This window comes from Phytophthora ramorum (assembly GCF_020800215.1).
Source record: "Phytophthora ramorum isolate Pr-102 chromosome Unknown Phyram_PR-102_s0018, whole genome shotgun sequence".
NCBI classification, from domain to species: domain Eukaryota; phylum Oomycota; class Peronosporomycetes; order Peronosporales; family Peronosporaceae; genus Phytophthora; species Phytophthora ramorum.
The window spans coordinates 130,365-158,339 of NW_027150664.1; the positions used below are offsets into that span (position 1 = coordinate 130,365).

General features: G+C 54.2%; 3 protein-coding genes across 3 annotated transcripts; all 3 read right to left on the bottom strand.

Annotated features, from left to right (window-relative positions):
• Positions 1 to 177: 177 nt before the first annotated feature.
• Positions 178 to 1,177, bottom strand: KRP23_13485 (uncharacterized protein; the record flags this gene model as incomplete). The annotated part of the gene is made up of 2 exons (XM_067884202.1): positions 178 to 852; positions 911 to 1,177. 2 exons carry the CDS (start codon positions 1,175 to 1,177, stop codon positions 178 to 180), a joined length of 942 nt encoding a protein of 313 aa, XP_067738243.1.
• Positions 1,178 to 2,373: 1,196 nt separating this feature from the next.
• Positions 2,374 to 3,856, bottom strand: KRP23_13486 (RUN and FYVE domain-containing protein 2; the record flags this gene model as incomplete). The annotated part of the gene is made up of 2 exons (XM_067884203.1): positions 2,374 to 3,531; positions 3,590 to 3,856. The coding sequence occupies 2 exons, from the start codon at positions 3,854 to 3,856 to the stop codon at positions 2,374 to 2,376; spliced, it is 1,425 nt and encodes a 474-aa protein (XP_067738244.1).
• Positions 3,857 to 18,499: 14,643 nt separating this feature from the next.
• Positions 18,500 to 19,982, bottom strand: KRP23_13487 (RUN and FYVE domain-containing protein 2; the record flags this gene model as incomplete). Its single annotated transcript, XM_067884205.1, has 2 exons — positions 18,500 to 19,657; positions 19,716 to 19,982. 2 exons carry the CDS (start codon positions 19,980 to 19,982, stop codon positions 18,500 to 18,502), a joined length of 1,425 nt encoding a protein of 474 aa, XP_067738245.1.
• Positions 19,983 to 27,975: the final 7,993 nt, after the last annotated feature.

The window sequence follows — 27,975 nt, forward strand, 5'->3', positions numbered from 1 at the left end:
GGTCGTGCAGCATGAACCGAGAGCGCCAGACGTTGGTCGGAGCAGCGCGTCTACGTTGTCGATAAATATTGAAAGCTCTTCCACTCGGTCTTTGACGGACGGACAGCTCAGCTCGTGCTCGCTCCTGCTTGTCCGTCTTACCACGCGCTGCAAATCTCATGAAGACTGCGGCTGCGTTTACCAGTTCGCCGTCTGCTTGTCCCGAATCCTGACCTCGAGCTTGCGGCTGCTCTCCACACTGGAGTCCAGTAGGCCCTCAATATTGAAAATGCAGTTCTTGATCAGGCCAAAGTAGTGGCGCTCGGGGGTCGACACATAGTCAGACGCGCTGCCAATGGAGTCCCTGCCTCCTTCCTTCAGAGCCAGTACATCCGTCTCCTCTCCAAACAGCACGCGCTTCGCGTACTGCGAGCTCAGCGACATGCTCACCGGACGCGTCGTCACCTGTAGTGGAGGGGCCAGCGGCGCCGACAGCGAGCGCTCAGCGCGGATCTCGAGGTCTTCCGACGCCGGATTGGTGGACGCGTCCGAGTCTTCACGGTGGAAACCGCAAGCTCCGTCCTGCTGCTCCTTGACGTGTTCCTCGTACGTTAGCGAACTGTCGTCGACCTGGTTGGACGCTTCCTCTTCTTCGTCCAGTGCTGCAGTTTGCAAGGACGCGTTGCGTTCCATGATCTCGGACGTGGCTTCAGTGGGCGTGGCGCTGCGCTGCTTGATGCTGAGTCGGCTGTTGATCACGCGGTCCTCCTCGTCTTCCGGCGCGTAGTCACCCACTTGCAGCAGCTTCAGCAATCGCTCCTCGCTCCTGAGCGTCAGTTGGCGCGTGCAAACCTGCTGCATGAACTCGTTCAACTGGACAATGCACAAAAGTCAGTCACTGTCAATAGCCTAAGAGGACGCGCAGTCGTACCAGCACTTGACGCTGCTCGACCGTCTCGGGCTGCAGCGAGGCCTTGCGGCTCCACCAGAGCTTGGGCGGCAGCTTCACGCTGATACGCGGCGCATCGGGTGCCAGCTTGAGTCTCTTGGCGAAGGCCAGGAAGTGTCGGTAGCGGATGAGGCGGTGGTAGCACAGGCCGCGCAGGTTCACGGACGTCCGGTAGACGGTGTAGGCCTGCGGCGAGTCTGCATGGCACGTCTGCGAGCCGATGACCGCCACGCGCAGTTGGCCCTGCATGATGCGGTAATGGTGCGGTGGGGACTGGCGCCGGAGACAGCGCAGGCAGCGGGAGAGCAGGCTGCGCAACACGGCGAACAGGGTTCTGGAATTGGCCACCTGAGCACTCCGTCGCAAATACGAGAATGTGCAGAAAGTTTAGTTTTGGAAAGATGGACAAGTGGTAGGATACGGACACAGTGCAGGGGTTGTTCCACTTTTCTGATTTACTTGGTTCTTGTATGGTGCGGTATTGGGGTTGTGCATTTAGGAAAAACTAAGATGTGCTGCCCAATTGCGAGCTCGTATCCAAGCATAAGTTTGTTGTATCTTGCGCGGTGTATGCATCACTCTGTAGTTCTCGACGCTCGGTCGGGGATGAGGAAACGTGCTCGAGCCTCGAACTTCGAGGGTAGCAAGGCATTGCGTTTGGCGCTCACATTCGGCAGACTGTGCTGATAGAGTGTGTCTCAACTTGAAAGCGCTGTCGTAAAACGTACGCATGTAGGTAAAGTTGCAAAGTCGCAACGGCTGCATACAGATCGACTTGACGCATTGCGGAATGAGGGGGCATCTGAGTCAATGTCGTCGGGACGGAGAAAGGCTTCGGAGTTACCGCACCGTCGCGATCGTTTGGAGCATATCGTCGGATGTTGGCGCTCGCTAATAGCGAGTCGCTTTGCCACCCGGGACACGGCGCAGTACGCCAGCAGCACTTGTGCCCGACTGATATTGACCACAAGATCAGCCATCCACTAAAGTCGGAATTTGGCATGAAGTTTCCTAATGATCTTTGTGTGTGCAGCGAGACAGGCGTCTGACCGCTCTCTATCGTCTGTCCGCTTGGTCGCCGTCTCCATGGCGAGCGAATCCTACCGAATGTCTGCGCTGCTAATGCCGAGCGTTGCAGGAGGCGCTCAGGTCAACCTGTGCGTGTGGCCAGCCGCGACTGGTTCATACAGTACAGCACATAAGTCGCTTTGAACAGTGGACACCTTGCAGATCACTCTGCGCCTTCCAGCGTCGTTCTCACCAAGGCACGCCAGCACGTGTGAATCACTTCCATGTCAGCGACTCCCATCATGTATTATTAATACATATATTACTACAACCAAGTTATGTACACTGGCATACAGGCAAAGCGTTAAAACATGTTGAAGTTGCACTACTTGTACTTGCTTGGACACTCTCTTCATCGCTCGATACTACTTGATGGTTCATAGGAATTCGCTATCGCTATCTTCGTGGATGGTGCTCTGCGTCATCTTCTCGCTCGCTAGGAAGCTCAGGTGTTGCAACATGCCAATGTGCTCCTGGTCCGTCTCCCGCCGCGGCTTGGTGTCGAGCACGGCCACCGTGCCGAGCGCGTGCCCGTCGCGCGAGAAGATGGTCGCACCGGCGTAGTAGCGGATCTTCACCGCGCCCTTGTCGCCCTTGACCATCGGGCTCTCGCGGAAGCGCTCGTCGTTCTTGGTGTCCAGCACCACCAGCACGCTGGGCTGGCAGATCGTGTGCGCGCAGAACGACAGTTCGCGGGGCAGCGTCGTGTGCGCCATGCCGATGTTGGCCACCAAAATCTGCTCCTCGTCCTCGATGATACTCACGTACGCGATCGGGCACTTCATCGTCTTGGCCGCCATCTCGCAATACATGTTGAACTTGCCCGACAGCCCCAGCTCGCGGATGTTGAGCTCGCGCAGTACGCCCAAGCGCTCGTCCTCATCCACCGGGTAGGGCGGTTCAGGCCAGGGGTTTAGCCACACGCCGCGACTGAGCGTGCTGCTGCGATTCCGGTCCGCAGCCGAGCCATTCGACGTTTTGCGGCTCGAGTTGGACGAGTGCGCGCTGCCGCCGCCAGGACGCGGGAAACCCGTTGAGCCGGCGGATGTCGGGCTATCCAACGAATGGAACGCTACGCACGACACACAGACACGCATGGACCGGGACTGGATCCGATGGTACAGGGAGCAGCTGTTGCAGATAACCTCACCACAGGCTCTGCAGTGGTGCTTGCGCTTGAACACGCTGAAGCGCTTGTTACAGATATAGCAGCTGAAGCGGTCTTTGTCGTTGACCCACGACGTATGCTGAATGACATCGAGTCTCGGAAGTGCCACAGCGCGAGACGAGCGAGTGTTCCGGAAGGTCGACGTGCGCGACGGCATCCGCGACCGCGATGAGCCTGGCGTGTGGGCGATCTCGAACGTGGCTTCAGTGGGTGTGGCGCTGCGCTGCTTGATGCTGAGTCGGCTGTTGATCACGCGGTCCTCCTCGTCTTCCGGCGCGTAGTCACCCACTTGCAGCAGCTTCAGCAATCGCTCCTCGCTCCTGAGCGTCAGTTGGCGCGTGCAAACCTGCTGCATGAACTCGTTCAACTGGACAATGCACAAAAGTCAGTCACTGTCAATAGCCTAAGAGGACGCGCAGTCGTACCAGCACTTGACGCTGCTCGACCGTCTCGGGCTGCAGCGAGGCCTTGCGGCTCCACCAGAGCTTGGGCGGCAGCTTCACGCTGATACGCGGCGCATCGGGTGCCAGCTTGAGTCTCTTGGCGAAGGCCAGGAAGTGTCGGTAGCGGATGAGGCGGTGGTAGCACAGGCCGCGCAGGTTCACGGACGTCTGGTAGACGGTGTAGGCCTGCGGCGAGTCTGCATGGCACGTCTGCGAGCCGACGACCGCCACGCGCAGTTGACCCTGCATGATGCGGCAATGGTGCGGTGGGGACTGGCGCCGGAGACAGCGCAGGCAGCGGGAGAGCATGCTGCGCAATACCTTCAACAGTCACTTGAGCACTCCGTCGCACTATTGTGTCTCTTGCAATGCCGTCAGTGTGGAGAAGGATTTCGATCTGACAGCGGCGCCTTCCCCTCAAGATCCGACGCACCGGATGGACTTGGTGGTTTGTAACAGCGGGCCCGAGTTGCGAGTGTGTAGAGTCGCCAAGACTGCCAACGTCAACGACGTAGTATAAGACCCGACGAGTGTCAACGCCGTTGCGGGTGTGCAGAGTTGCCGAGGCTTCAATGCGGCGAGGAAGGGCGGCTTGGGAAAAGTGACTTGCTGTGAAATGCACGTATAATGGTGGGCATCCGAAGTGTTCGTGTGGCAGTGAACCAACGTGTACAGCTCCACATCATCTTCAATCTCCATGATCGACGCGGCGACTAAAAGAGCTCAGGACGTGATACAGTGACTGCTCGATCATCAGTGGCGAACAAGGCATCGACTAGTGGACATTTTTGATGGTGACGCATGTGTTGAATTGACATCAGCCATTCCGACGGTGGGGTCGACGCGCGCGATGCTTTCATGGGCGAGATAACTCAGGCTGATGCAAAGTCGTCCATTATACTATAAGATAATCGGCTTTGTATGAAATGTGTGTACTAACAAGCAGTATGGAAGCCATTATTCAAAAGTATACTAGAAGTTACTCATGCGTATTCACGGATCTCACCCAGAATGACCATTGCGTCTATGAGAGTGTACTTGCCGTCCTTATCCGTGTTCACAATGTGACTACGATGTGGCAATTGGCTGGACTGAGATATCCCACACTAGCCGAGCGCCGCCCGCGTTGCGGGCGGTGGGTGCATGGTTGGTTGGTACCCGTTCGCTCGCTCATCCAGCTCGCTTCACTACTATTTTTGCTATGACAGGGTTATGTTTTATATCAGTATATTTTACAGTAGACTTGTACCACAACCCTAAGCCCGCTACGGCTCGCAAGCTTCGCCTCCGCTTGTCTACCATGCACTGCTTGGTCCTGGGTTTTCACCCGCGTGCTTCGCACACGGACTTCAAACCGCAGGCGTACTCGCTACGCTTGCCTCCTCAGTATATGTCGCTGCCTACGCTCTCTCGAACAGCTGTCGATACACTATGTTCGCCGTGTACACTCCGTCTTCTTCCTCCCGCTCTAGATACTCGACCAACGCCTTGAATCTCGATCTCGACGTAACCCTTGACATGGCCACATACTGCTGACCGTGGGAAACGCAAGGAGTCGCCAAGTACAGTCCCAGGTACTGCACCGTTTGTCCCTGCACCTTACCTCGCGGAATAGCTCCCGGACGGATCTCCTCGTCCTCATCTGGATCACCGGCGGGTTGTCGATGAGCATGTCACGTGGAATCTTGATGTAGTCATTTCCCAGATCATTGTGTACCTCGTGCTCCCCTCTTCAACCTTCAGCAGGTACTCGGAAAACGCAGCCATTTCTGCAGCACTATCGGAGGTGGCAGCCGTGCGAACACGCATGTTCTCTGTCAGACGCACCTTCTGGAAAAGTGGCCACAGTTCGGATGACTTCAGGCATGCGTCGATTGTCTCTGTAGCCGAGCCGCCCTTCACCACGGGGAGAATTTGCCTGAAATCTCCCGAAAGCACAACGACTTTCCCACCGAAAGGTTCTGCCTCGTTATCCAAAACGTCACGAAGCGTTCTGTCCACTGCCTCAAACGCGTGCCGATGTGCCATGGGTGCCTCGTCCCAAACTATCAAACTTGCTTTCCTCATCAATTCCGTGACCTGGGATCGCTTGTTGATGTTGCAAGTAGATTCGCCGTCTATCTTCAACGGGATTTTGAAGGTAGAATGCGCTGTCCGACCTCCCATAAGCAGCAGAGAAGCAATCCCACTGGAAGCGACCGCGATTGCAATTTTTCCGGATAGACGAACCTTGGCCAGTATGTTCCGAAGCAGTGTCGACTTCCCGGTACCGCCTGGTCCATCAACGAAGAATAGCTTCCTGCCTTCCTGTGGGTCCTCGACAGCTTGGGTGATCTGACCATAGGTGAAGCGCTGCTCCTCATTTAGGTGGTCCTCCTCGCTCACAATTTGTTCAAGAACAGACGCGTCATATCCCGTTAGCTCTCGTCGGATGAGATTGTTTTGCAGAACAGACTCAAGCACCAGGCGAGGGAACTCGCTCAGCCGAGGGAGATCAAAGTCTTGGACGGAGTAGCCACTGACACTGAGCAAGTCTTGGATACTCTTCAGTGTGTCGAACGTCACAACAGACGTTTTAAAAGGGTCCAACATCTCTCAGTTCCTGTAGGCATAGTCAAGCGAAAGGTCTTTGAAGAATTGGTCCCAAAGACCCCGAACATCCGTAGGCGCCGAGTAGACCAAGATTGTTGCAAAGAGCTGGCGCAGCTGGTACGGCATCTGGAACTCGGCAGCCTCCGACAAACACAAAACCCATTCGCTGTCGTTCTCCAGATAGCCGGCATGTTCAGCCGCGTCTCGATACGTGGGACGCAGCACACCATCAACTGTCCGCAGGTCTTCGAAAGACCTCGGTCCTCGGCGATGAGATAATAGCAGGCGTAAATAGAAGCGCTCCATATCACGCGGTGAAACATGCACCATCCGACCAATTGCAGCCTGGTACCTTTTACGTCGAACCCAGCACTTCGTGTTTCCCATCCAGCGGAATTCCTTGGGTATATCCTGGTACAGCATTGTCTTCGCGATCTGGTTCTCGGGTTCGTCGCTCGCACACAATTCGAAGAAGCGGGTCAACATGGTGTGATTCCCACGACCAAGGACACGCTCCGGGTCTTACGTCGCTCTGAAGAACACGGTTTGGGCATCTTCGACGTGAACGGTAAGCTGAGTGACTGCGTGTGTCTTTCTTTGGATCAAGAAGTCGAGTAAGCGGATACAGGCTTCAACTGGAGATATGTACCTGGCCGTGAGGAAGCGCAAAATCTCGTTTGGCTCTTGCTGAGGGAGCTCTCCACCCGCGCGAACTGCCTCGACAGTTAGCACAGCTTTATCGGACCCTTTGTAGACGTACTTGTATAGATATTTCACAGCTGAAATATCCGTGCACACCTCGACGTTGATGTGGCAATTGTACTTTTGGGATAAGTACGGGTTGTACGGAACAACCCACTGGTTAATAGTGGCGTTGTCGTACTCCCTGCCCTTCCATACCAGGACGCCTTCAGCTCGCCGACGCCGTCTGTAGACCGGATAGCCGTTCACATTGGTCCTTGTCGCCTCTGCAAAAGGTTTCGGGTATCCTTTCGTACACTTCCCGTCCTTCATGCAAGCGCATGACGGGTTTGCCGCTCCACAGGGTCCATGCAGCATGCATGTCATGATCGTCTCGAATAGCTGCGGGAACTTTTCTCTGTCAGGAAGCTCTGCAGACACCATACGATCTACGATTTGGCGAGTACGTGGCTTGTCCTCTTCAGCCAAAATGATCAAGATGTGCGCGTGAGGGAGCCCTCTCTTTTGAAACTCGACCACGTAAATCCGCGCTTCCATACGGCCCAGCACTCCTTCGCTCAGGTCTTTAAGCTGAGCTTGCAGTTTTTGCTGCCAGACACGGGCTACAATATCGGGGCGGTCCTGAGCGTTTTGTTGATCGGACCCAAGGGCCTCGACTATCTCTTCCCATGTAGGGCTGCAGGTCGTTGTCATGAACACATCAGGCTTGCCGAATTCTCTAACAATGGCCATTGAGTCTTGGTAGGACTGGTACATTGCTCGAGGACTGCCCATATGAGATGAGGGCAGAATAACGCGGCGTCCCACTTGGTTGAGAAAATGGGTATCACCACCTCGGCCTCGATCAGGGTGGACCAACGTACCATCGCCTCCGTCGAACTCAGAGAGTAGCCCTTCGCCTGCTTCCAGCTGAATTGTTCCTTCGTTCAGCCCCCCCAAAATAGCATGTTCACCAGAAAGCCCGAAAATACGGGGTAACTGTCACGATTGCTTCGAGAGAGGTCGGCCTGGATCGCTGGGCAGGGATGGGATCCTCTGGGGGCTGGCTAGGCCGCATCAGTGTGGCCGTCATAGGGTACCCATCCCTCCGTGCAGTTGTGCCCTTCCCACACAATGCACGGCTCCGGTTATCCTCCTCTAACACGAACGGTTACCCCTCGACTGCCCTGAAGGTACCTGTTATCCGCAACAGGCGGCACTCCCGAAATCGTTATGTATTAGAATTAAATAGGATTAATCTATACCTACCCTGCCTGCGGCGGGGGATGACCTGCCTGCGAAGCTATCGCGCCCGGTCCTCGGTCGAGCTGGTCCGTCGCCGGAGCGTCGTTTTGAAAATGGAAATGAAAAGAAAAGTTGTTGAAAGGCGGTTTATTTTGTCCAATCAGCAGTGATTTCATTCGGCTAGTTCCGATGTGGTGTAGTCCACTCTACACATTATAATAGCCGATCGCGCAGAGGCTCCACTATATAGCCAATGAGAGGGCTCGAATTATAGTATTGGCGAATGGGAGGGCCGCCTTCACTGCGCTCGGCAGCTATTTATAGCCAACGGAAAGTCCGGATTTGCGTAACGCTCGAGGTGCGTACGGAATGACGGACGGACGGACAGGTTACTCTGTTACTTGTAGGAGACTAGCCGAGCGCCGCCCGCGTTGCGGGCGGTGGGTGCATGGTTGGTTGGTGCCCTTTCGCTCGCTCATCCAGCTCGCTTCACTACTATTTTTACTATGACAGGGTTATGTTTTATCTCAGTATATTTTACAGTAGACTTGTACCACAACCCTAAGCCCGCTACGGCTCGCAAGCTTCGCCTCCGCTTGTCTACCATGCACTGTTTGGTCCTGGGTTTTCACCCGCGTGCTTCGCACACGGGCTTCAAACCGCAGGCGTACTCGCTGCGCTCGAGGGGGAATGGTGACTCTCAGCAATTACCGCTATGCAAAGTGACAAATGTATTCCTTTCGTAAAATATGCATTCAGACAAAGTCACTGCCTACGCCCTCTCGAACAGCTGTCGGTACACTATGTTCGCCGTGTACACTCCGTCTTCTTCCTCCCGCTCTGGATACTCGACCAATGCCTTGAATCTCGACCTCGACGTAACCCTTGACATGGCCACATACAGCTGACCGTGGGAAAAGCAAGGAGTCGCCAAGTACAGTCCCAGGTACTGCACCGTTTGTCCCTGCGCCTTGTTGATCGTCATGGCAAAGGCAGTCTGGATAGGAAACTGCCTGCGTCTCAGTCGAAATGGGAAATCGCGGATGTCGCCATCGCTGATGAACACGATGCGCGGGATCAACACATGCTGGCCTTGCCTGTCGCCGGCCATGATGGTGGCGTGGATGACATGATCTTTGAGTTCGACGATTCGCAGGCGTGTTCCGTTGCACAACCCCAGGTCGGGATTTAAGTTCCGCATCATGATGATCGGCATCCCCTTCTTGAGTTTCAGCTTGTGGGGTGGGATGCCACTGATGTTCAGGGAGTTGAGCACCTCCTGCTCGAATAAGTTCCCGTCCTCGTCATCCTCCACTGAGTCCGTGGACACATATTCTCGAGCTGGTCCAGTCATGCGATCCGCTACGGCTTCGTTGATACGATGGACTATCGCGTTCGTGGTGGTGAGGATGGTGCGACTCGCAAAGTACTCGTCCGTTGCGACTTCCGAATTGTTGATGTCGGCGTACATCTCGTCGATCATGCGCCGCATACCTCGCGGAGTAGCTCCCGGTCGGATCTCCTCGTCCTCATCTGGATCACCGGCGGGGTTGTCGATGAGCATGTCACGTGGAATCTTGATGTAGTCATTTCCCAGATCATTGTGTACCTCGTGTCTCCCCTCTCCAACCTTCAGCAGGTACTCGGAAAACGCAGCCATTTCTGCAGCACTATCGGACGTGGCAGCCGTGCGAACACGCATGTTCTCTGTCAGACGCACCTTCTGGAAAAGTGGCCACAGTTCGGATGACTTCAGGCATGCGTCGATTGTCTCTGTAGCCGAGCCGCCCTTCACCACGGGGAGAATTTGCCTGGAATCTCTCTGAAACTCGACCACGTATGGAAATGAAAAGAAACGTTGTTGAAAGGCGCTTTATTTTGTCCAATCAGCATCAGTGATTTTAGTCCGCTACTTCCGATGTGGTGTAGTCCACACTACGCATTATAATAGCCAATCGCGCAGAGTTTCCACTATATAGCCAATGAGAGGCCTCGAATTATAATATTGGCGAATAGGGAGGCCGCCTTCGCTGCGCTCGGCAGCTATTTATAGCCAACGGAAAGTCCGGATTTGCGTTACGCTCCGGGTGCGTACGGAATGACGGACAGACGGACGGACGGACGGACGGACGGACGGACGGACGGACGGACAGGTTACTCTGTTACTTGTAGGAGATGACAAGTGAGGCGAGAATGTTTCGTTGGGTTCACTCACCGCCTCTTCTTGCTCGTCGAATCTAGAATAATCTGGCTTCCGACGTCTTCATATAATCCTCTACACGTTTGGTCTTCTTGCGGAGACCTCTCACTTACATCGGAAAATCACGCAACGGAGCCATGCAGCAAGACTCTATGCCGGAGAGTGCGGTTGGACTACGACAAACCCGCGCAAGGCTGGCGATGGCGTCGGCCCGCCTTCGTCTATTGGTAAGATGTAAAATACAGATTTCCTGGATGACAACCACTAACTCCGACAAAACGTGTGACCGACAGGCTAGCGAGTATTTTTCAATGAAACATGGCGAACTCTACGCCGTAATGGGTTGTCGTCTAAACCACCACCAAGACAGAGTTTGGATACCCGCTATCGTGTGGGGAATCCTACAGCCACACACACTTGCATCGCTCTGCGTATACATGATCAACATTCGGCGACGATGCAGCAATCGCCACCGACACTCAGAGGCGCACCTGATGCAGCAATCACGGGCGCTCACCAACACTCAGTGGCGACGCTGGTGGTGGTGAGCCTTCTTGCATTCAAGAGCCGCACTACATATAGAAGACGAGAATAAGAGGATTGTAGCAGCAACAGGCAATGATAAGGACAGAATTCAATTTGCCAGCAACGCTGCATTTGCCATATACCGATATGTCTGTCCCGGTGGAAATCCTGATGGAGAGGGGGGGGGGGGGGGGCTTCGTGACTTCTCAGTGAATCGAACTGTGGTGGTAGTGCTGAAGATGTTTCGTATGAACCAAGTATTTCTCCGCTTGGTACTACTACGCAATGTGTTGTTTGTAAGGTGGGGTGCTCTACCGAACGTACATGTATCGCTGCAGTGCGCATCTTCATCATTTATGTCGTGGGACCAAGCTTCGCTCGTTACGTGAACACGTGAAAGAAAACGCTACGTGGACAAGATCGCGGAGCGCTGTGCGGTCACTGGTGAGGTTCCAGAGCGCATCTGTGCCAGTGCGAAGTCCTGCTTCGACGTCGATGTTCTGGTCATTATAGCTCGCTACGTCCTGTGCAAGCCGGTGGCTGACGTGACAGACGCCGAGTTGGTGAATGAGGTGGCGGACAGGTGCAGCCACTTGAAGAACGCACATGTGCCCGACTTGGATCGTTTCTTTCGCGAAAAATTAAAGATGAACCTGCGCATTGACGATTGTGATGCCCGCATCTTGCATTACTTCGCAGCGTTTGACCGCATAATCGAGGACAACGGCCTGACAGCACAATTCGGAGCATGCCCCGAGTCAGACCCCTTCTTCAAACCCCGCATGAAGCAGCGGTGCAAGCCTCTGACTAACAGTTTGCAACTTGAGGAGCTGCGCGTGGAGATCCAGCGCATGGTGAAGCTGAAACACCGCGAAGCTACTATGAGCTGTGTCAAGCTCTACCCTGATCCTGCAACACGCCCGGCTGCAACAACAATACCACTTCCTCAGCAATAAGTTTGGTAAGGGAAGGGACGCGATGAACTCAGCTCCGGTGGCACCGAAGACAGCGCCTTATACGGGGAAGCCGACCCAACAGGGAGTCAGCAAACCAAGAGCTGAACACGCAAAGCAAGGAGCAGCAGCGACCACCACCTCGTACGGGATGTTGGGCGTGCAAAGACCCGCATTGGCTTGACGACTACCCGACCGCTAGCGATGAAGAAAAGGAAAGTGCCTGGCAGAAGATGGCGGAGATGCGCAGCAGTCGCCGGCAGGTGAAGCGCTGGCGTCTACGAGGCTACGCGGCAGCTGATGGTCATTCTGTCCGGTTGAACAACCTCATCGACGTTCGTTTCTGCCCGGATAGCGGAGCAGATGCCAATGCAATGCCGCGCCGTGTCTTAGATGCTTGGTGGAGCTACGTAGAGACGTGAGGCTGACACCGTTGGCTGTGGCGCAGGAGGTGGAAATGTATGACGGCCATGTGACTGTTTGTACTGAGGAAGCCCTCCTGGACCTGCGCATCAATACGGCGGCAGGGCCAGTGAACCTGTATCGGTGCCATGCATTGTGCTGGATGCTGACACAGATGCGTTCCTGCTAGGCAAGGTGACGCTACGCTCTCTTGGGATTGATATGAATCACATGATCGAGCGGTTGGCAGCGTCTCCAACACTTTCAACTCCATTGGGTTAACCCGCTTGAAGACGGAGTTGATTCAGACATAGAACCAGTTTCAGGCTGTTTGGAGCTGAATCTGACCTTCCAAATCTGGGGGGCCCATCTTAAAGCCTGACCGCATCCGCTCCGCGGAACACAGCCGAATTCCACATTTAACATGCGCAATGCACATAACCAGTACTCAAAACTTTCAGTAGCCAATCAAATATCAGCATATATCCCCGTCACTAGTCACCCATTGATTCCAATCGAGAAATCGCACTCAGTCTTGTAGTGAACTGCTGGAGACACTCCAAATTGGCTTCGAACACCACTCACATTGCCCGTCTGTGGTGTTGTGATTCACAAAAAACTTCGTTAGTGCGGCTTCCACGAAACAACACAAGAATTCGCCGAGTCAGGTCGGCGTTGTTGGGCTTGCGCAGGGTTCTGTTGGTTCCTTTGCGGTTCGGCCCAGCCGGGTCCAGTTGAGGCCCTGTTCTCGCTGAGTATCGATCCAAACTCCAGAAGCTCGCCTGAGCGGGGCAGCTTCCGTTCCTCAAACCCTGTGACCTCCACCAAAGGATGGACGTCGGCGCGCGAGCGCTTTTACAGGTCACCGAGCGCAGAGTACGCTCAGCTAGAAGATTGCGGTGTCCTGGGTTGTGCAGACCCACCGACTCGTCGATTCGACGAGGTTTGTCTTCGCTGGTAGCGAGAAGTGCCCACCCCGGGCCGACCTTGATCTCTTGGCGCTACCAGTCGATTCCCCTACAAGCTATGCCTCTCGGGGAACGACGGCAGACATAATCCAGCCCACGCAGGGACTTAACGGAAAGTATACGCTGTTCTTAGACTTAGAAGATTCTGCTCTGTTTTGTTATCTCTGTGTCTTCGGGGAGTCCCTTCGGCTCCCCCCTTTGGTCTCCTATCTTATCCTATACAAATACCTAATGAAATGAAGTCGTTATAGATCTCCCTGCGACTCTTCGCTCAGCTTCCTAGTTGATATTCGCCAAGTCGGGTCGCTATGGATATCGGCCGACCCTTCGCTCCGATTCCTGATTTATCCTCTCCCACTTGGAATAACTCCAATATGGAATACGCTCGCTGAGTCGCTGAGTCTTGGTGCTCGCCAAGTCCGACCGCTTCGCCGAGTCCGCCGCTTAGGTGCGAACTTTGATTAGGTACGACGTACTTAGCTGAGCCAGAATGGGTGGTCTACCCAAAATATGAGTTTCCCTACACCACACGTCCGTACCCAAGGGCTGTCCAGGTTGCAGAGAAGGAATCGGTGAAGCAGATTCAAGGCTGCATGCGCTTGCTAAAGCTCTCGTCGAAGATTTCAATTGACAGCTTGCTCTGCCCGGCTGATTAAAATGCAGTTCACTAAATATGACTACTGCGACGACACTGTTGTCGAGTTCTGGTGTGCTTCGACCACATGCCTAGATTCCGATTACTGCAGCAAACAAGATGAAGCGTCTCCGGTAGCAGCACCAACCGACCAGCAGTTTACTGAAGCTGCCACTTTGAGTCTGCGGTACTTTGCAGCGAATGAGAGCGACAATGATGACATGGTTCCCACTCGCTGCTTCCTGTCTCGTCGGCTTCTGGAGCTACGAGTGAAGTCGATCGCATCCAGGAAGCAACAAGCTATCACGCACCACTTTAAATCTGTCTAATATAGCCGATGTCTGCTTGCAGAATGCAACCACTTATCAGTACTGAGAGGGATTATCACGTGTCCTACTTTATTATCGAAAACTTCTACTACCGCAAACGGGAGATGCCAAAATTGAAAAATCTGATCACTTATAATTTCATATCAATTGAGAAGGGTTCAATGTTGGGAGGGACGACTGTAGTCGTGATTGTGGCTGCACACCCGAAGGTCCACATTTCTCTTGCCACCGTGTGCAGATCTTCCCAATGGCCCAACTTCTGCGTCTCTCCCCATTGTGTTAATCATGGCGGGGTGTTCTGCAAGTAGCAGCTGAAATTGTCCGTGATGGTATTCGCATTCCGTCCGTCGTTGTCCCCCAGATTGGGGCATCTGGTACGAAGTTACATCTTCCATTCGGTGTACTCTTTTCCATGGCGGTTTCTGTAAAGCTCTTGCTACCCTCCCGTTGGCGTGATCCAGGGGGCCCTGTAGTTGTCGACTCACCATCTGTGCCACTGCCTCCTTATTCTCCCTATTAGCCATTTGAATTGTTTGCCACCGTCTCCGCCCGACCCATAATGGCTGCATGTACGTTAGTTTTGGATGGGGAGCCACCCATACTGACCGTACAGGAACACCCAAAACCCTCGCCACAACCTGCTCTACTCCGTCATTCTCTTTGTCTCATGGAATGACCATCGTGTCCTTCCCCCATGTGTGGGTAATGTTGCTGCCCTCCAACCCGTGCACTTCGAAGATATGGTGTTTATCGTTTATGCCATGATGTGCGTGCATCATTTTTTCTTCTTTCCCTTTGCATATTAGTTCGTGGTAGTTGGCGATCAAATTGATGCAGAAGTCCCTAAACGTATGAGCCGTCCTCCTTGTGATCGGCATTTCAACACCCGTCAGCTTGCAGGTCAGGTGCTGCGTTCTATCTCGACTACAGTGGTGAACTCGAGGCAGAAGCTACTCCTTGATCAGCGTTTGCATGCAACCCTTTATAGAACACGCGGTGCTCAATGCGCAAAAGTGACTTCGTCTCCTCCAAAATACATTCGGTAGCTGTTTCCGAGGTATCCGGAATGCGTAGATAGTTTTTGGCAGCCGTCTTTGTCCGTGGGTCACGAAGCAAAGCCATGCCCATCGGCACAGACGGCAGTGGTTGCCGCTCGGCAATCTGATGTAGCGTGCGCTTAATATAGCGCTGGGCTAACTTTGATAAATCAGGCAACGTCACTGGAGCTCTCGGGAAGTTCATTTCATGGGTATCGGTGTCGCGAGCGCCGTTCAAACAGTAGGAAGAGAACTTGTATGAATTCATACGGGCAGAGCCACGCGCAGCAGCACGTACATAGTAGATTACAGCATGGTTGCCGATTGAGACTCCACCAGAGCTAGTTCCGCTATACGTTGCATCACTGCCTCCGTTTGGACCACTAACCCCCATTCAGCACAGGTAAAGACGTTCTTCTGGTCCTTGCTACGTTCGCGTTCTGGAGGAACGCCTGGAATGCAGGATAGTTAATAATTGAGCGCTGGAATTACTTGATTGTAGATGAAACTCGGACGTCGATGTCAATCAGAGCTGCTAACTGAGGCAGCTTGTGAATGTTTTGGACGTCACGGAGACTAGCAATACGCTCCGGTGATTTGCTCGACGCGAAGAAGTTGTTGAGATTGCGCAGCTTCTGAATAACTGCACCTCCCTCCGGGAATGCCCCACCCTGGGTCATGACTACGCGCTTCTTGACGAAGAGCTTTGTCCTTGTGTCTTTCATATACTCGTTGCGCACGTTTTCCTTCTGACCAATACCGTAGCCGATGCAGAGGTTGAGTGCGTTCATCGCACAATCGGTCAGCAAAGTTGAGTCGAACTGCCTTAAAACCTTTCGAGCTGCTGCCGCCATGTCCGAGATTGTGAAGCGGGCCATTTTGCGAACATTCAAACCATAGCGGGCCTTCAATTGCTCGTCTAACAAATCTGCTACCTCCTCAGAACTGTATCCGTCGGTTTTACCTCCGCGAGAAGGGCGAGTCGCCGAGGATGTCATCCATGGTCGATAAAGCTGCAGGAAGCGCCAACAATGCTATTCTTACAGCTATTTGTCCACAAGTCGTGCTCCACTGTCATGAATGGAGTTTCATCCAGCTCTTTGAACCCCTAGACAAACAACTCAGAGGTGTCGTTCGCGAACTTGTCGTAGTGATTGTCAAGTATCTCGTTGTACGTCTTGGCGGCTGGTACGGTGACGTTCGGGTCCCCAGTTACCCCGACGAGGAAATCGCGAAAGGCTGGAGTCGTCACGATGTTGTGCGGCAATCCTGGCAAAATAAAGACACAGAGTGAGATTTTGTAGGAAAGAAGCAATCGAAACACGCACCATCACGGATCAGCCGCTGCGCGATGTGACCTGAGATCTGCTCTTGGGTTACTGGAGCCTTCCACCAGTTTTTTTACGCTTGATAGGCTGTTTTTCTTGTAAATTTGGTACGCTCGAGGCCTGGCGCTTCACATTCTTTCTAGTATTTACCTGCACCATGAGACGATCGGCGCGTTTTAGTCTACGTTGCTGCTCTTGGATAGCCATCTCGTGATCTTTGTGACTGACCACCAGGTGCGTCTTCGCGTTTGTCGAATTGCTGGTTCGACAAAGAGAGTTTTTCCAGGTCTTCGGCTCCGTGCATAACAGACAAATGTGTGTGAACTTCTTGCCCTTGTACGTGAATGCCTCGTCGAGTTGATGCATCAAGTCCCAAATCGGGTCGGTCGAATTCATGGGGGGGGGGGGGGGGGCTATGAGATTCGGGATTATGTCAGTGGTTTCTTGCTCCTGTTCCTGCTCCTGTTCCTGCTCCTGCTCCTCCTCGCGTTGTGCGAAATCTATTACAGTGGCCGTACTCGACTGTGATATGCCGGAGGTGCTGCTTGGTGTCAGCTCCTGGGAGTCGCTGTCACTACTGAAGAACCTGGCGACACAGGCACGACTGCAGAATCTGCAGGTAGAGCTTATTAGTACAAACAACAGAGACAAGATGAGGCCACGAACAGCATTACCATCTTTTAGATAGCTCTGCTTTTGTGCAGAGTTCGTTGCTGCACAAGTGGTGCACCATACGCCCGCACACGCTGCAAGGAGATGTCTCCGGCAAGTCTTCCCAACAGCAGTCAAGCTTCACGCACATCATTGTGTGTGTTACAGGGTGGAGAATCGAGAAATAAGCGACACCAAAAGAAGCGCGAAGGAGGGAGAGGGCGGAGAGCCACTCATTCGCGTGTCCTTTCAAGATCTTGGGCAACTTGAAGTTTGAAAATACTAGTAGTGCTATTAGCAATACTAGTGGCATTTTTTTCCTCTACTAGTCAACTATTAATAGCACTGCTAGGACCCAAACACGACTACTATAGTAGTAGTACTATTAGTAGTGAAAATAGTACTACTCTGCGGTCTACTACCAAACCCTAGCCTACAGAGTCCGAAAGGGCTAATGCCTGAGCCGGCTATCACCATGCAACCCCAGATAGGCACACGGCGACACTAGGAAACTTTTCTGCTACGTCTTGTCTTGAAGCAAACTTGGACGGTGCTCAGTCTCGTCATGCAGGTCGCGTGCCGTGACATCCGTTGAGCAGCTCTCGAGTCGACGCAGCATTCTCCTCGAGCCTTACGTCCGCGCTGGGAGGTCCGCCAAGAATAGCATTTTTTTTAGATGTGGCGGGTAGCTCTTCACCAGCGAACAACGGGCTGTCGGGACTCCTTTAGCAATCTTCTTCCTCTTCCTCCTCCGCATCCTCGCCTCCGCGGAGGACGGCGCTGGAGCTTCGAGACTGGACGAGTGCGCTTGACGGAGCGAAAGAAAAGTGAGAGCTTGCTGCAGCAGTGAAGCCTCGGGGTGTAGTCAACAACAACACCTTCGAGAACACCGTCGAATTGGATGCGGATGCTGCGTTCATGAGAGCAATGTTGAAGTGCGTGCATGCTGCAGGACATTGCGTGAGGCCAGCAATGGTCAGACTAGAGAGAGCTGCACCATGTCTGGACTGGGCAGCAGCTCTCACTTTTGATTTTGATCAGTACATTACGGCAAGAAATCCTCCGGAGCAACGACAGCTCCCCTCGCTAGTGTTTTACACTGTCTTACACTTTGTGAAAAACGAAAGTTCATCACATGCCGACGTATCGCCTCTGGCTTTGACTTGTCGTACCCTCTGCCATCGGTGAATAGGGGGGGGGGTAAATTAAAAATGGTACCAACCGTAGGACCAACTAATCGGTTTTCACAATATGAGCACAAGACAGGCAAAACGTTAAAACATGTTGAAGTTGCACTACTTGTACTTGCTTGGACACTCTCTTCATCGCTCGATACTACTTGATGGTTCATAGGAATTCGCTATCGCTATCTTCGTGGATGGTGCTCTGCGTCATCTTCTCGCTCGCTAGGAAGCTCAGGTGTTGCAACATGCCAATGTGCTCCTGGTCCGCCTCCCGCCGCGGCTTGGTGTCGAGCACGGCCACCGTGCCGAGCGCGTGCCCGTCGCGCGAGAAGATGGTCGCACCGGCGTAGTAGCGGATCTTCACCGCGCCCTTGTCGCCCTTGACCATCGGGCTCTCGCGGAAGCGCTCGTCGTTCTTGGTGTCCAGCACCACCAGCACGCTGGGCTGGCAGATCGTGTGCGCGCAGAACGACAGTTCGCGGGGCAGCGTCGTGTGCGCCATGCCGATGTTGGCCACCAAAATCTGCTCCTCGTCCTCGATGATACTCACGTACGCGATCGGGCACTTCATCGTCTTGGCCGCCACCTCGCAATACATGTTGAACTTGCCCGACAGCCCCAGCTCGCGGATGTTGAGCTCGCGCAGTACGCCCAAGCGCTCGTCCTCATCCACCGGGTAGGGCGGTTCAGGCCAGGGGTTTAGCCACACGCCGCGACTGAGCGTGCTGCTGCGATTCCGGTCCGCAGCCGAGCCATTCGACGTTTTGCGGCTCGAGTTGGACGAGTGCGCGCTGCCGCCGCCAGGACGCGGGAAACCCGTTGAGCCGGCGGATGTCGGGCTATCCAACGAATGGAACGCTACGCACGACACACAGACACGCATGGACCGGGACTGGATCCGATGGTACAGGGAGCAGCTGTTGCAGATAACCTCACCACAGGCACTGCAGTGGTGCTTGCGCTTGAACACGCTGAAGCGCTTGTTACAGATATAGCAGCTGAAGCGGTCTTTGTCGTTGACCCACGACGTATGCTGAATGACATCGAGTCTCGGAAGCGCCACAGCGCGAGACGAGCGAGTGTTGCGGAAGGTCGACGTGCGCGACGGCATCCGCGACCGCGATGAGCCTGGCGTGTGGGCGATCTCGGACGTGGCTTCAGTGGGTGTGGCGCTGCGCTGCTTGATGCTGAGTCGGCTGTTGATCACGCGGTCCTCCTCGTCTTCCGGCGCGTAGTCACCCACTTGCAGCAGCTTCAGCAATCGCTCCTCGCTCCTGAGCGTCAGTTGGCGCGTGCAAACCTGCTGCATGAACTCGTTCAACTGGACAATGCACAAAAGTCAGTCACTGTCAATAGCCTAAGAGGACGCGCAGTCGTACCAGCACTTGACGCTGCTCGACCGTCTCGGGCTGCAGCGAGGCCTTGCGGCTCCACCAGAGCTTGGGCGGCAGCTTCACGCTGATACGCGGCGCATCGGGTGCCAGCTTGAGTCTCTTGGCGAAGGCCAGGAAGTGTCGGTAGCGGATGAGGCGGTGGTAGCACAGGCCGCGCAGGTTCACGGACGTCTGGTAGACGGTGTAGGCCTGCGGCGAGTCTGCATGGCACGTCTGCGAGCCGACGACCGCCACGCGCAGTTGACCCTGCATGATGCGGCAATGGTGCGGTGGGGACTGGCGCCGGAGACAGCGCAGGCAGCGGGAGAGCATGCTGCGCAATACCTTCAACAGTCACTTGAGCACTCCGTCGCACTATTGTGTCTCTTGCAATGCCGTCAGTGTGGAGAAGGATTTCGATCTGACAGCGGCGCCTTCCCCTCAAGATCCGACGCACCGGATGGACTTGGTGGTTTGTAACAGCGGGCCCGAGTTGCGAGTGTGTAGAGTCGCCAAGACTGCCAACGTCAACGACGTAGTATAAGACCCGACGAGTGTCAACGCCGTTGCGGGTGTGCAGAGTTGCCGAGGCTTCAATGCGGCGAGGAAGGGCGGCTTGGGAAAAGTGACTTGCTGTGAAATGCACGTATAATGGTGGGCATCCGAAGTGTTCGTGTGGCAGTGAACCAACGTGTACAGCTCCACATCATCTTCAATCTCCATGATCGACGCGGCGACTAAAAGAGCTCAGGACGTGATACAGTGACTGCTCGATCATCAGTGGCGAACAAGGCATCGACTAGTGGACATTTTTGATGGTGACGCATGTGTTGAATTGACATCAGCCATTCCGACGGTGGGGTCGACGCGCGCGATGCTTTCATGGGCGAGATAACTCAGGCTGATGCAAAGTCGTCCATTATACTATAAGATAATCGGCTTTGTATGAAATGTGTGTACTAACAAGCAGTATGGAAGCCATTATTCAAAAGTATACTAGAAGTTACTCATGCGTATTCACGGATCTCACCCAGAATGACCATTGCGTCTATGAGAGTGTACTTGCCGTCCTTATCCGTGTTCACAATGTGACTACGATGTGGCAATTGGCTGGACTGAGATATCCCACACTAGCCGAGCGCCGCCCGCGTTGCGGGCGGTGGGTGCATGGTTGGTTGGTACCCGTTCGCTCGCTCATCCAGCTCGCTTCACTACTATTTTTGCTAAGACAGGGTTATGTTTTATATCAGTATATTTTACAGTAGACTTGTACCACAACCCTAAGCCCGCTACGGCTCGCAAGCTTCGCCTCCGCTTGTCTACCATGCACTGCTTGGTCCTGGGTTTTCACCCGCGTGCTTCGCACACGGACTTCAAACCGCAGGCGTACTCGCTACGCTTGCCTCCTCAGTATATGTCGCTGCCTACGCTCTCTCGAACAGCTGTCGATACACTATGTTCGCCGTGTACACTCCGTCTTCTTCCTCCCGCTCTAGATACTCGACCAACGCCTTGAATCTCGATCTCGACGTAACACTTGACATGGCCACATACTGCTGACCGTGGGAAACGCAAGGAGTCGCCAAGTACAGTCCCAGGTACTGCACCGTTTGTCCCTGCACCTTACCTCGCGGAATAGCTCCCGGACGGATCTCCTCGTCCTCATCTGGATCACCGGCGGGTTGTCGATGAGCATGTCACGTGGAATCTTGATGTAGTCATTTCCCAGATCATTGTGTACCTCGTGCTCCCCTCTTCAACCTTCAGCAGGTACTCGGAAAACGCAGCCATTTCTGCAGCACTATCGGAGGTGGCAGCCGTGCGAATACGCATGTTCTCTGTCAGACGCACCTTATGGAAAAGTGGCCACAGTTCGGATGACTTCAGGCATGCGTCGATTGTCTCTGTAGCCGAGCCGCCCTTCACCACGGGGAGAATTTGCCTGAAATCTCCCGAAAGCACAACGACTTTCCCACCGAAAGGTTCTGCCTCGTTATCCAAAACGTCACGAAGCGTTCTGTCCACTGCCTCAAACGCGTGCCGATGTGCCATGGGTGCCTCGTCCCAAACTATCAAACTTGCTTTCCTCATCAATTCCGTGACCTGGGATCGCTTGTTGATGTTGCAAGTAGATTCGCCGTCTATCTTCAACGGGATTTTGAAGGTAGAATGCGCTGTCCGACCTCCTATAAGCAGCAGAGAAGCAATCCCACTGGAAGCGACCGCGATTGCAATTTTTCCGGATAGACGAACCTTGGCCAGTATGTTCCGAAGCAGTGTCGACTTCCCGGTACCGCCTGGTCCATCAACGAAGAATAGCTTCCTGCCTTCCTGTGGGTCCTCGACAGCTTGGGTGATCTGACCATAGGTGAAGCGCTGCTCCTCATTTAGGTGGTCCTCCTCGCTCACAATTTGTTCAAGAACAGACGCGTCATATCCCGTTAGCTCTCGTCGGATGAGATTGTTTTGCAGAACAGACTCAAGCACCAGGCGAGGGAACTCGCTCAGCCGAGGGAGATCAAAGTCTTGGACGGAGTAGCCACTGACACTGAGCAAGTCTTGGATACTCTTCAGTGTGTCGAACGTCACAACAGACGTTTTAAAAGGGTCCAACATCTCTCAGTTCCTGTAGGCATAGTCAAGCGAAAGGTCTTTGAAGAATTGGTCCCAAAGACCCCGAACATCCGTAGGCGCCGAGTAGACCAAGATTGTTGCAAAGAGCTGGCGCAGCTGGTACGGCATCTGGAACTCGGCAGCCTCCGACAAACACAAAACCCATTCGCTGTCGTTCTCCAGATAGCCGGCATGTTCAGCCGCGTCTCGATACGTGGGACGCAGCACACCATCAACTGTCCGCAGGTCTTCGAAAGACCTCGGTCCTCGGCGATGAGATAATAGCAGGCGTAAATAGAAGCGCTCCATATCACGCGGTGAAACATGCACCATCCGACCAATTGCAGCCTGGTACCTTTTACGTCGAACCCAGCACTTCGTGTTTCCCATCCAGCGGAATTCCTTGGGTATATCCTGGTACAGCATTGTCTTCGCGATCTGGTTCTCGGGTTCGTCGCTCGCACACAATTCGAAGAAGCGGGTCAACATGGTGTGATTCCCACGACCAAGGACACGCTCCGGGTCTTACGTCGCTCTGAAGAACACGGTTTGGGCATCTTCGACGTGAACGGTAAGCTGAGTGACTGCGTGTGTCTTTCTTTGGATCAAGAAGTCGAGTAAGCGGATACAGGCTTCAACTGGAGATATGTACCTGGCCGTGAGGAAGCGCAAAATCTCGTTTGGCTCTTGCTGAGGGAGCTCTCCACCCGCGCGAACTGCCTCGACAGTTAGCACAGCTTTATCGGACCCTTTGTAGACGTACTTGTATAGATATTTCACAGCTGAAATATCCGTGCACACCTCGACGTTGATGTGGCAATTGTACTTTTGGGATAAGTACGGGTTGTACGGAACAACCCACTGGTTAATAGTGGCGTTGTCGTACTCCCTGCCCTTCCATACCAGGACGCCTTCAGCTCGCCGACGCCGTCTGTAGACCGGATAGCCGTTCACATTGGTCCTTGTCGCCTCTGCAAAAGGTTTCGGGTATCCTTTCGTACACTTCCCGTCCTTCATGCAAGCGCATGACGGGTTTGCCGCTCCACAGGGTCCATGCAGCATGCATGTCATGATCGTCTCGAATAGCTGCGGGAACTTTTCTCTGTCAGGAAGCTCTGCAGACACCATACGATCTACGATTTGGCGAGTACGTGGCTTGTCCTCTTCAGCCAAAATGATCAAGATGTGCGCGTGAGGGAGCCCTCTCTTTTGAAACTCGACCACGTAAATCCGCGCTTCCATACGGCCCAGCACTCCTTCGCTCAGGTCTTTAAGCTGAGCTTGCAGTTTTTGCTGCCAGACACGGGCTACAATATCGGGGCGGTCCTGAGCGTTTTGTTGATCGGACCCAAGGGCCTCGACTATCTCTTCCCATGTAGGGCTGCAGGTCGTTGTCATGAACACATCAGGCTTGCCGAATTCTCTAACAATGGCCATTGAGTCTTGGTAGGACTGGTACATTGCTCGAGGACTGCCCATATGAGATGAGGGCAGAATAACGCGGCGTCCCACTTGGTTGAGAAAATGGGTATCACCACCTCGGCCTCGATCAGGGTGGACCAACGTACCATCGCCTCCGTCGAACTCAGAGAGTAGCCCTTCGCCTGCTTCCAGCTGAATTGTTCCTTCGTTCAGCAGTGCATCCTGAAGCCCTCGGTACTGATCGGCGCGAATTTGCTTCTGATGTGAGGCCACCCAGCGAAGTTGCTCCTGCTCGCATTTAGCGCGTTGGTCGACACACCACTGCTGAAAGAGACGGCCGCCTTGATGAAGAGCAGACTGATCTCCCACTTTTTGGTGCAACCGGAAGGCGACATGTTCGCGAAGGGACATCTGGTTCTTGTTGCGACGTCTGACTCCGTTCGCGTATGTGTCCGTGTAGGTCCAACCCAGCTCCCCATACGGAAGCAGAAGAGGGTACTGAAGAGGAGCATACTCCGGGCGCGTCTCGAACAGTCGCAGAAGCCTGTGATCCCGAGTATACAGTTGTAGATCGCGAGGCCTATCCAGGTTGCCGTCCTCGATGAGCGTCGCGCCTACTTCAGAAACGGTTGGCAAATTGTATGTCCGAGGATGCGCTATATTTTCGTGGAGGCGGAACACCATATCCACGACGTCGCTCGTGTTTCGCGAGCGCACTTGCTCTCCGAAACTCAGGAACTGTTGAGCAAATGGGTTGTGCTGCTCCATCATTTGCTCAATGTCCATCAACGCCACAGGATCCAAGTCAGCAAAAATTCCTCTGCGGCGTTGGGCGCGCTGCTGCATGTCCGGGTCCACAATATAGATCTGCGCGAACTTAGGGTCCGTGCGCTCTCCGGTGGCGGGATCAATATAGGGGAGTAGAGATCCCAAGTAGTGACCCATTGCACCCTGGATGCGGTACGTGTACACGCCCCTCTGTCCCGCTACGCTTGCATCCTGGTTGATGTCCTGAAAGGATCGGTTGGAGCACGAAGCGCTAATGGACGTGAACGCAAAAGCTTGGTTATACGCTCGTATGTGTTGTCGAAACGCTGGATCCCGGTACAGTTGCAACAATCTTGGAGGTGCAGGCCGTAAAGGGGGAAGACGAACCTTGTCTTCCAGACAACAGCTCATTTTGGATTCGCCAGGCCACTTCCAAGCGCCACAATGTTCACAAACAGTGGTGGGAGGAAGCCGATGGCGCCCATTCACAACGTCTGGACCCTGGACGTAGGCCACGTCAAAATCGTCGTGGTTTGCCAACGCCTCACCACGTCGAGCCGATCTACGCCGAAATCGCTCTCTCTCGCGTTGTTCAAGTGCTTCTTCCTCAGTCTGTTCTCTGCGGCGTTCCGCATGTTGTTCTTGGTTTACCATGCGTTTTTCGGCGTGTTCCTCCTGCGTAAGCTATGATCTACGCTCGGCGTGTTGTTCTTGGATTACCATCCGTTCTTCGGCACGCTCCTCCTGCGTGAGCTGTGATCTGCACTGGGCATGTTGCTCTTGGTTTACCATCCGTTCTTCAGCGCGCTCCTCGTGTGTAAGCTGAGACCGGAGCTCCGCATGTTACTCTTGGTTTACCCTTTGCGCTTCAGCACGCTCCTCCTGCGTAAGCTGTGATCTGCGCTCCGTGTGTTGCTCCCGGTCTGTCCTGCGCTCTTCAGTGCGATCGTGTACACTCCTGCGAAGCGCGCGAGAAGCACTGTTGCGTTCACGCTCCGCGGCGTGGACCTCTTCGTTTGGATTATGCCGACGTTCCTGCTGTGCGATCCGGTTTCGCTCTCGTACGTCCTGAAGCTGCTCGGCACGGAGCTGGGCTCGCCGGGCTAGCTTTCGCTCCGCGTCACGCCGCCGCGCACTCTCCCGCTGAGAGTCGGTCATGTTACTTCTTCTGGAACGCGCTCGCTGCGCCTCCCTCATCCGACGTGGATTTGCTTGTGGGTCAGTCGCCCTCTGCACTGGAGCACCTGCAGAGACGTGGCTAGTCGCCCCTTGTCCAACGACCGTCGGCACAGGAGGGGCGGTTTCACCCGTTGTCACTGTGACGACGTCCCCCCCCCCCACCTGCGGCCGCCTCTTGTAGGCTCAGTTGTTCCATCTGCTCCATTGCCACCCGAAACCGCCTTTGAGCCGCGCGGCGGCGCCCCAACCGTCGCCTCTTAGACGCTGGAGACTCATATCCTTGTGGTGACGCGTTAGCATCGAGGGCCTGGGTATGGCGCTGGTCCAGCTCCTGACGCCGCTCACCACTAACAAAAGAGACCACTGAGCAAGGGACACTTGACAACAACCAAGAAACAGCCGTACCGCTCCCGCTTGCTGCCGACATTCACCATGGTGCTGTCCGCAACAACTGCAACAACAAATGCAGCGTTAGTGGACTTCCCAATAAATGCGCACGTGCATTGGAAAACAACCACCCAAAACTGCAGTCGTTAGTAAAAGGACGGCCGGTACCTCGCAATTCGCAAGGAGACGCCTTCTGGAGACACACCTGCAGAATACCCGTGTAGCACCGCCAGTCTTGCACAGTCCTCGCCACGAACCCGAGTCCTGCACGGCTGTAAAACACCTCATTAGCCTTGCCGCGTTTGTTTCGTTTGTTTCTGGTCCCTCACATCCACCGTTATCCCTTTAAAGCACCCCCGCATTGGTGCTGCGTCTCAATACCTTTGGAGACACAACTGCGGGTTCGAGGTGCTGAAGCGCGACTCGGTACCTCAATTTTTTTTGTTTTCTTTTCTTTTGGTTGCTTCCTTTGGCAACGGAGGTCTACCGGTCGCGCTCAATGCCACTGAGCTTTATCAGCTCAGGCAATTAACCGTTTTGGTTGTAAAGGGACACGTGTCAGCTTTTTGGGAATCTTTTTTAATATTTGTTTTAGCAGCAAGGCATCATAGGCATTAAAGGACCGTACAAACCCCGAGTTCGAGCACAGACTGCACCAAATCAACAGTTTTCCACCGGTACCACTGCAAATGGCCACCGTCGAGCGGTCCTCACTTGTCACAATAGTGCCGACTCATCCTTTTGGTTGGAAAGTGTCCGCCACAGCCGTAACTGCTCAGAAACCCAAATAGCATGTTACCACACTACGGGCCGGTCCCATTACACGGCATCAAGCCCGGGGCTAGGATGGACGACCCGGCTAGGCCGGCTTTTATCGCCGTGTGTACCTATCCCAGTCCCCCGGATTGGTATGAGACTTCCCACTATGCCGGCGGGCATAAATGGGCGCCTCAGCACCGCGGCTCCGAAGAGCAGGTTGGATGGCGGACTGTCTTGGAACGCATTTCGGGCGCCAGCTGCAATCTTTTTATCGGACCTCTAACCTGAAATTATGCTTCCCGGGGGTGAAGGGAGCCCATATGAGATGAGGGCAGAATAACGCGGCGTCCCACTTGGTTGAGAAAATGGGTATCACCACCTCGGCCTCGATCAGGGTGGACCAACGTACCATCGCCTCCGTCAAACTCGGAGAGTAGCCCTTCGCCTGCTTCCAGCTGAATTGTACCTTCGTTCAGCCCCCCAAAATAGCATGTTCACCAGAAAGCCCGAAAATACGGGGTAACCGTCACGATTGCTTCGAGAGAGGTCGGCCTGGATCGCTGGGCAGGGATGGGATCCTCTGGGGGCTGGCTAGGCCGCATCAGTGTGGCCGTCATAGGGTACCCATCCCTCCGTGCAGTTGTGCCCTTCCCACACAATGCACGGCTCCGGTTATCCTCCTCTAACACGAACGGTTACCCCTCGACTGCCCTGAAGGTACCTGTTATCCGCAACAGGCGGCACTCCCGAAATCGTTATGTATTAGAATTAAATAGGATTAATCTATACCTACCCTGCCTGCGGCGGGGGATGACCTGCCTGCGAAGCTATCGCGCCCGGTCCTCGGTCGAGCTGGTCCGTCGCCGGAGCGTCGTTTTGAAAATGGAAATGAAAAGAAAAGTTGTTGAAAGGCGGTTTATTTTGTCCAATCAGCAGTGATTTCATTCGGCTAGTTCCGATGTGGTGTAGTCCACTCTACACATTATAATAGCCGATCGCGCAGAGGCTCCACTATATAGCCAATGAGAGGGCTCGAATTATAGTATTGGCGAATAGGGAGGCCGCCTTCGCTGCGCTCGGCAGCTATTTATAGCCAACGGAAAGTCCGGATTTGCGTTACGCTCCGGGTGCGTACGGA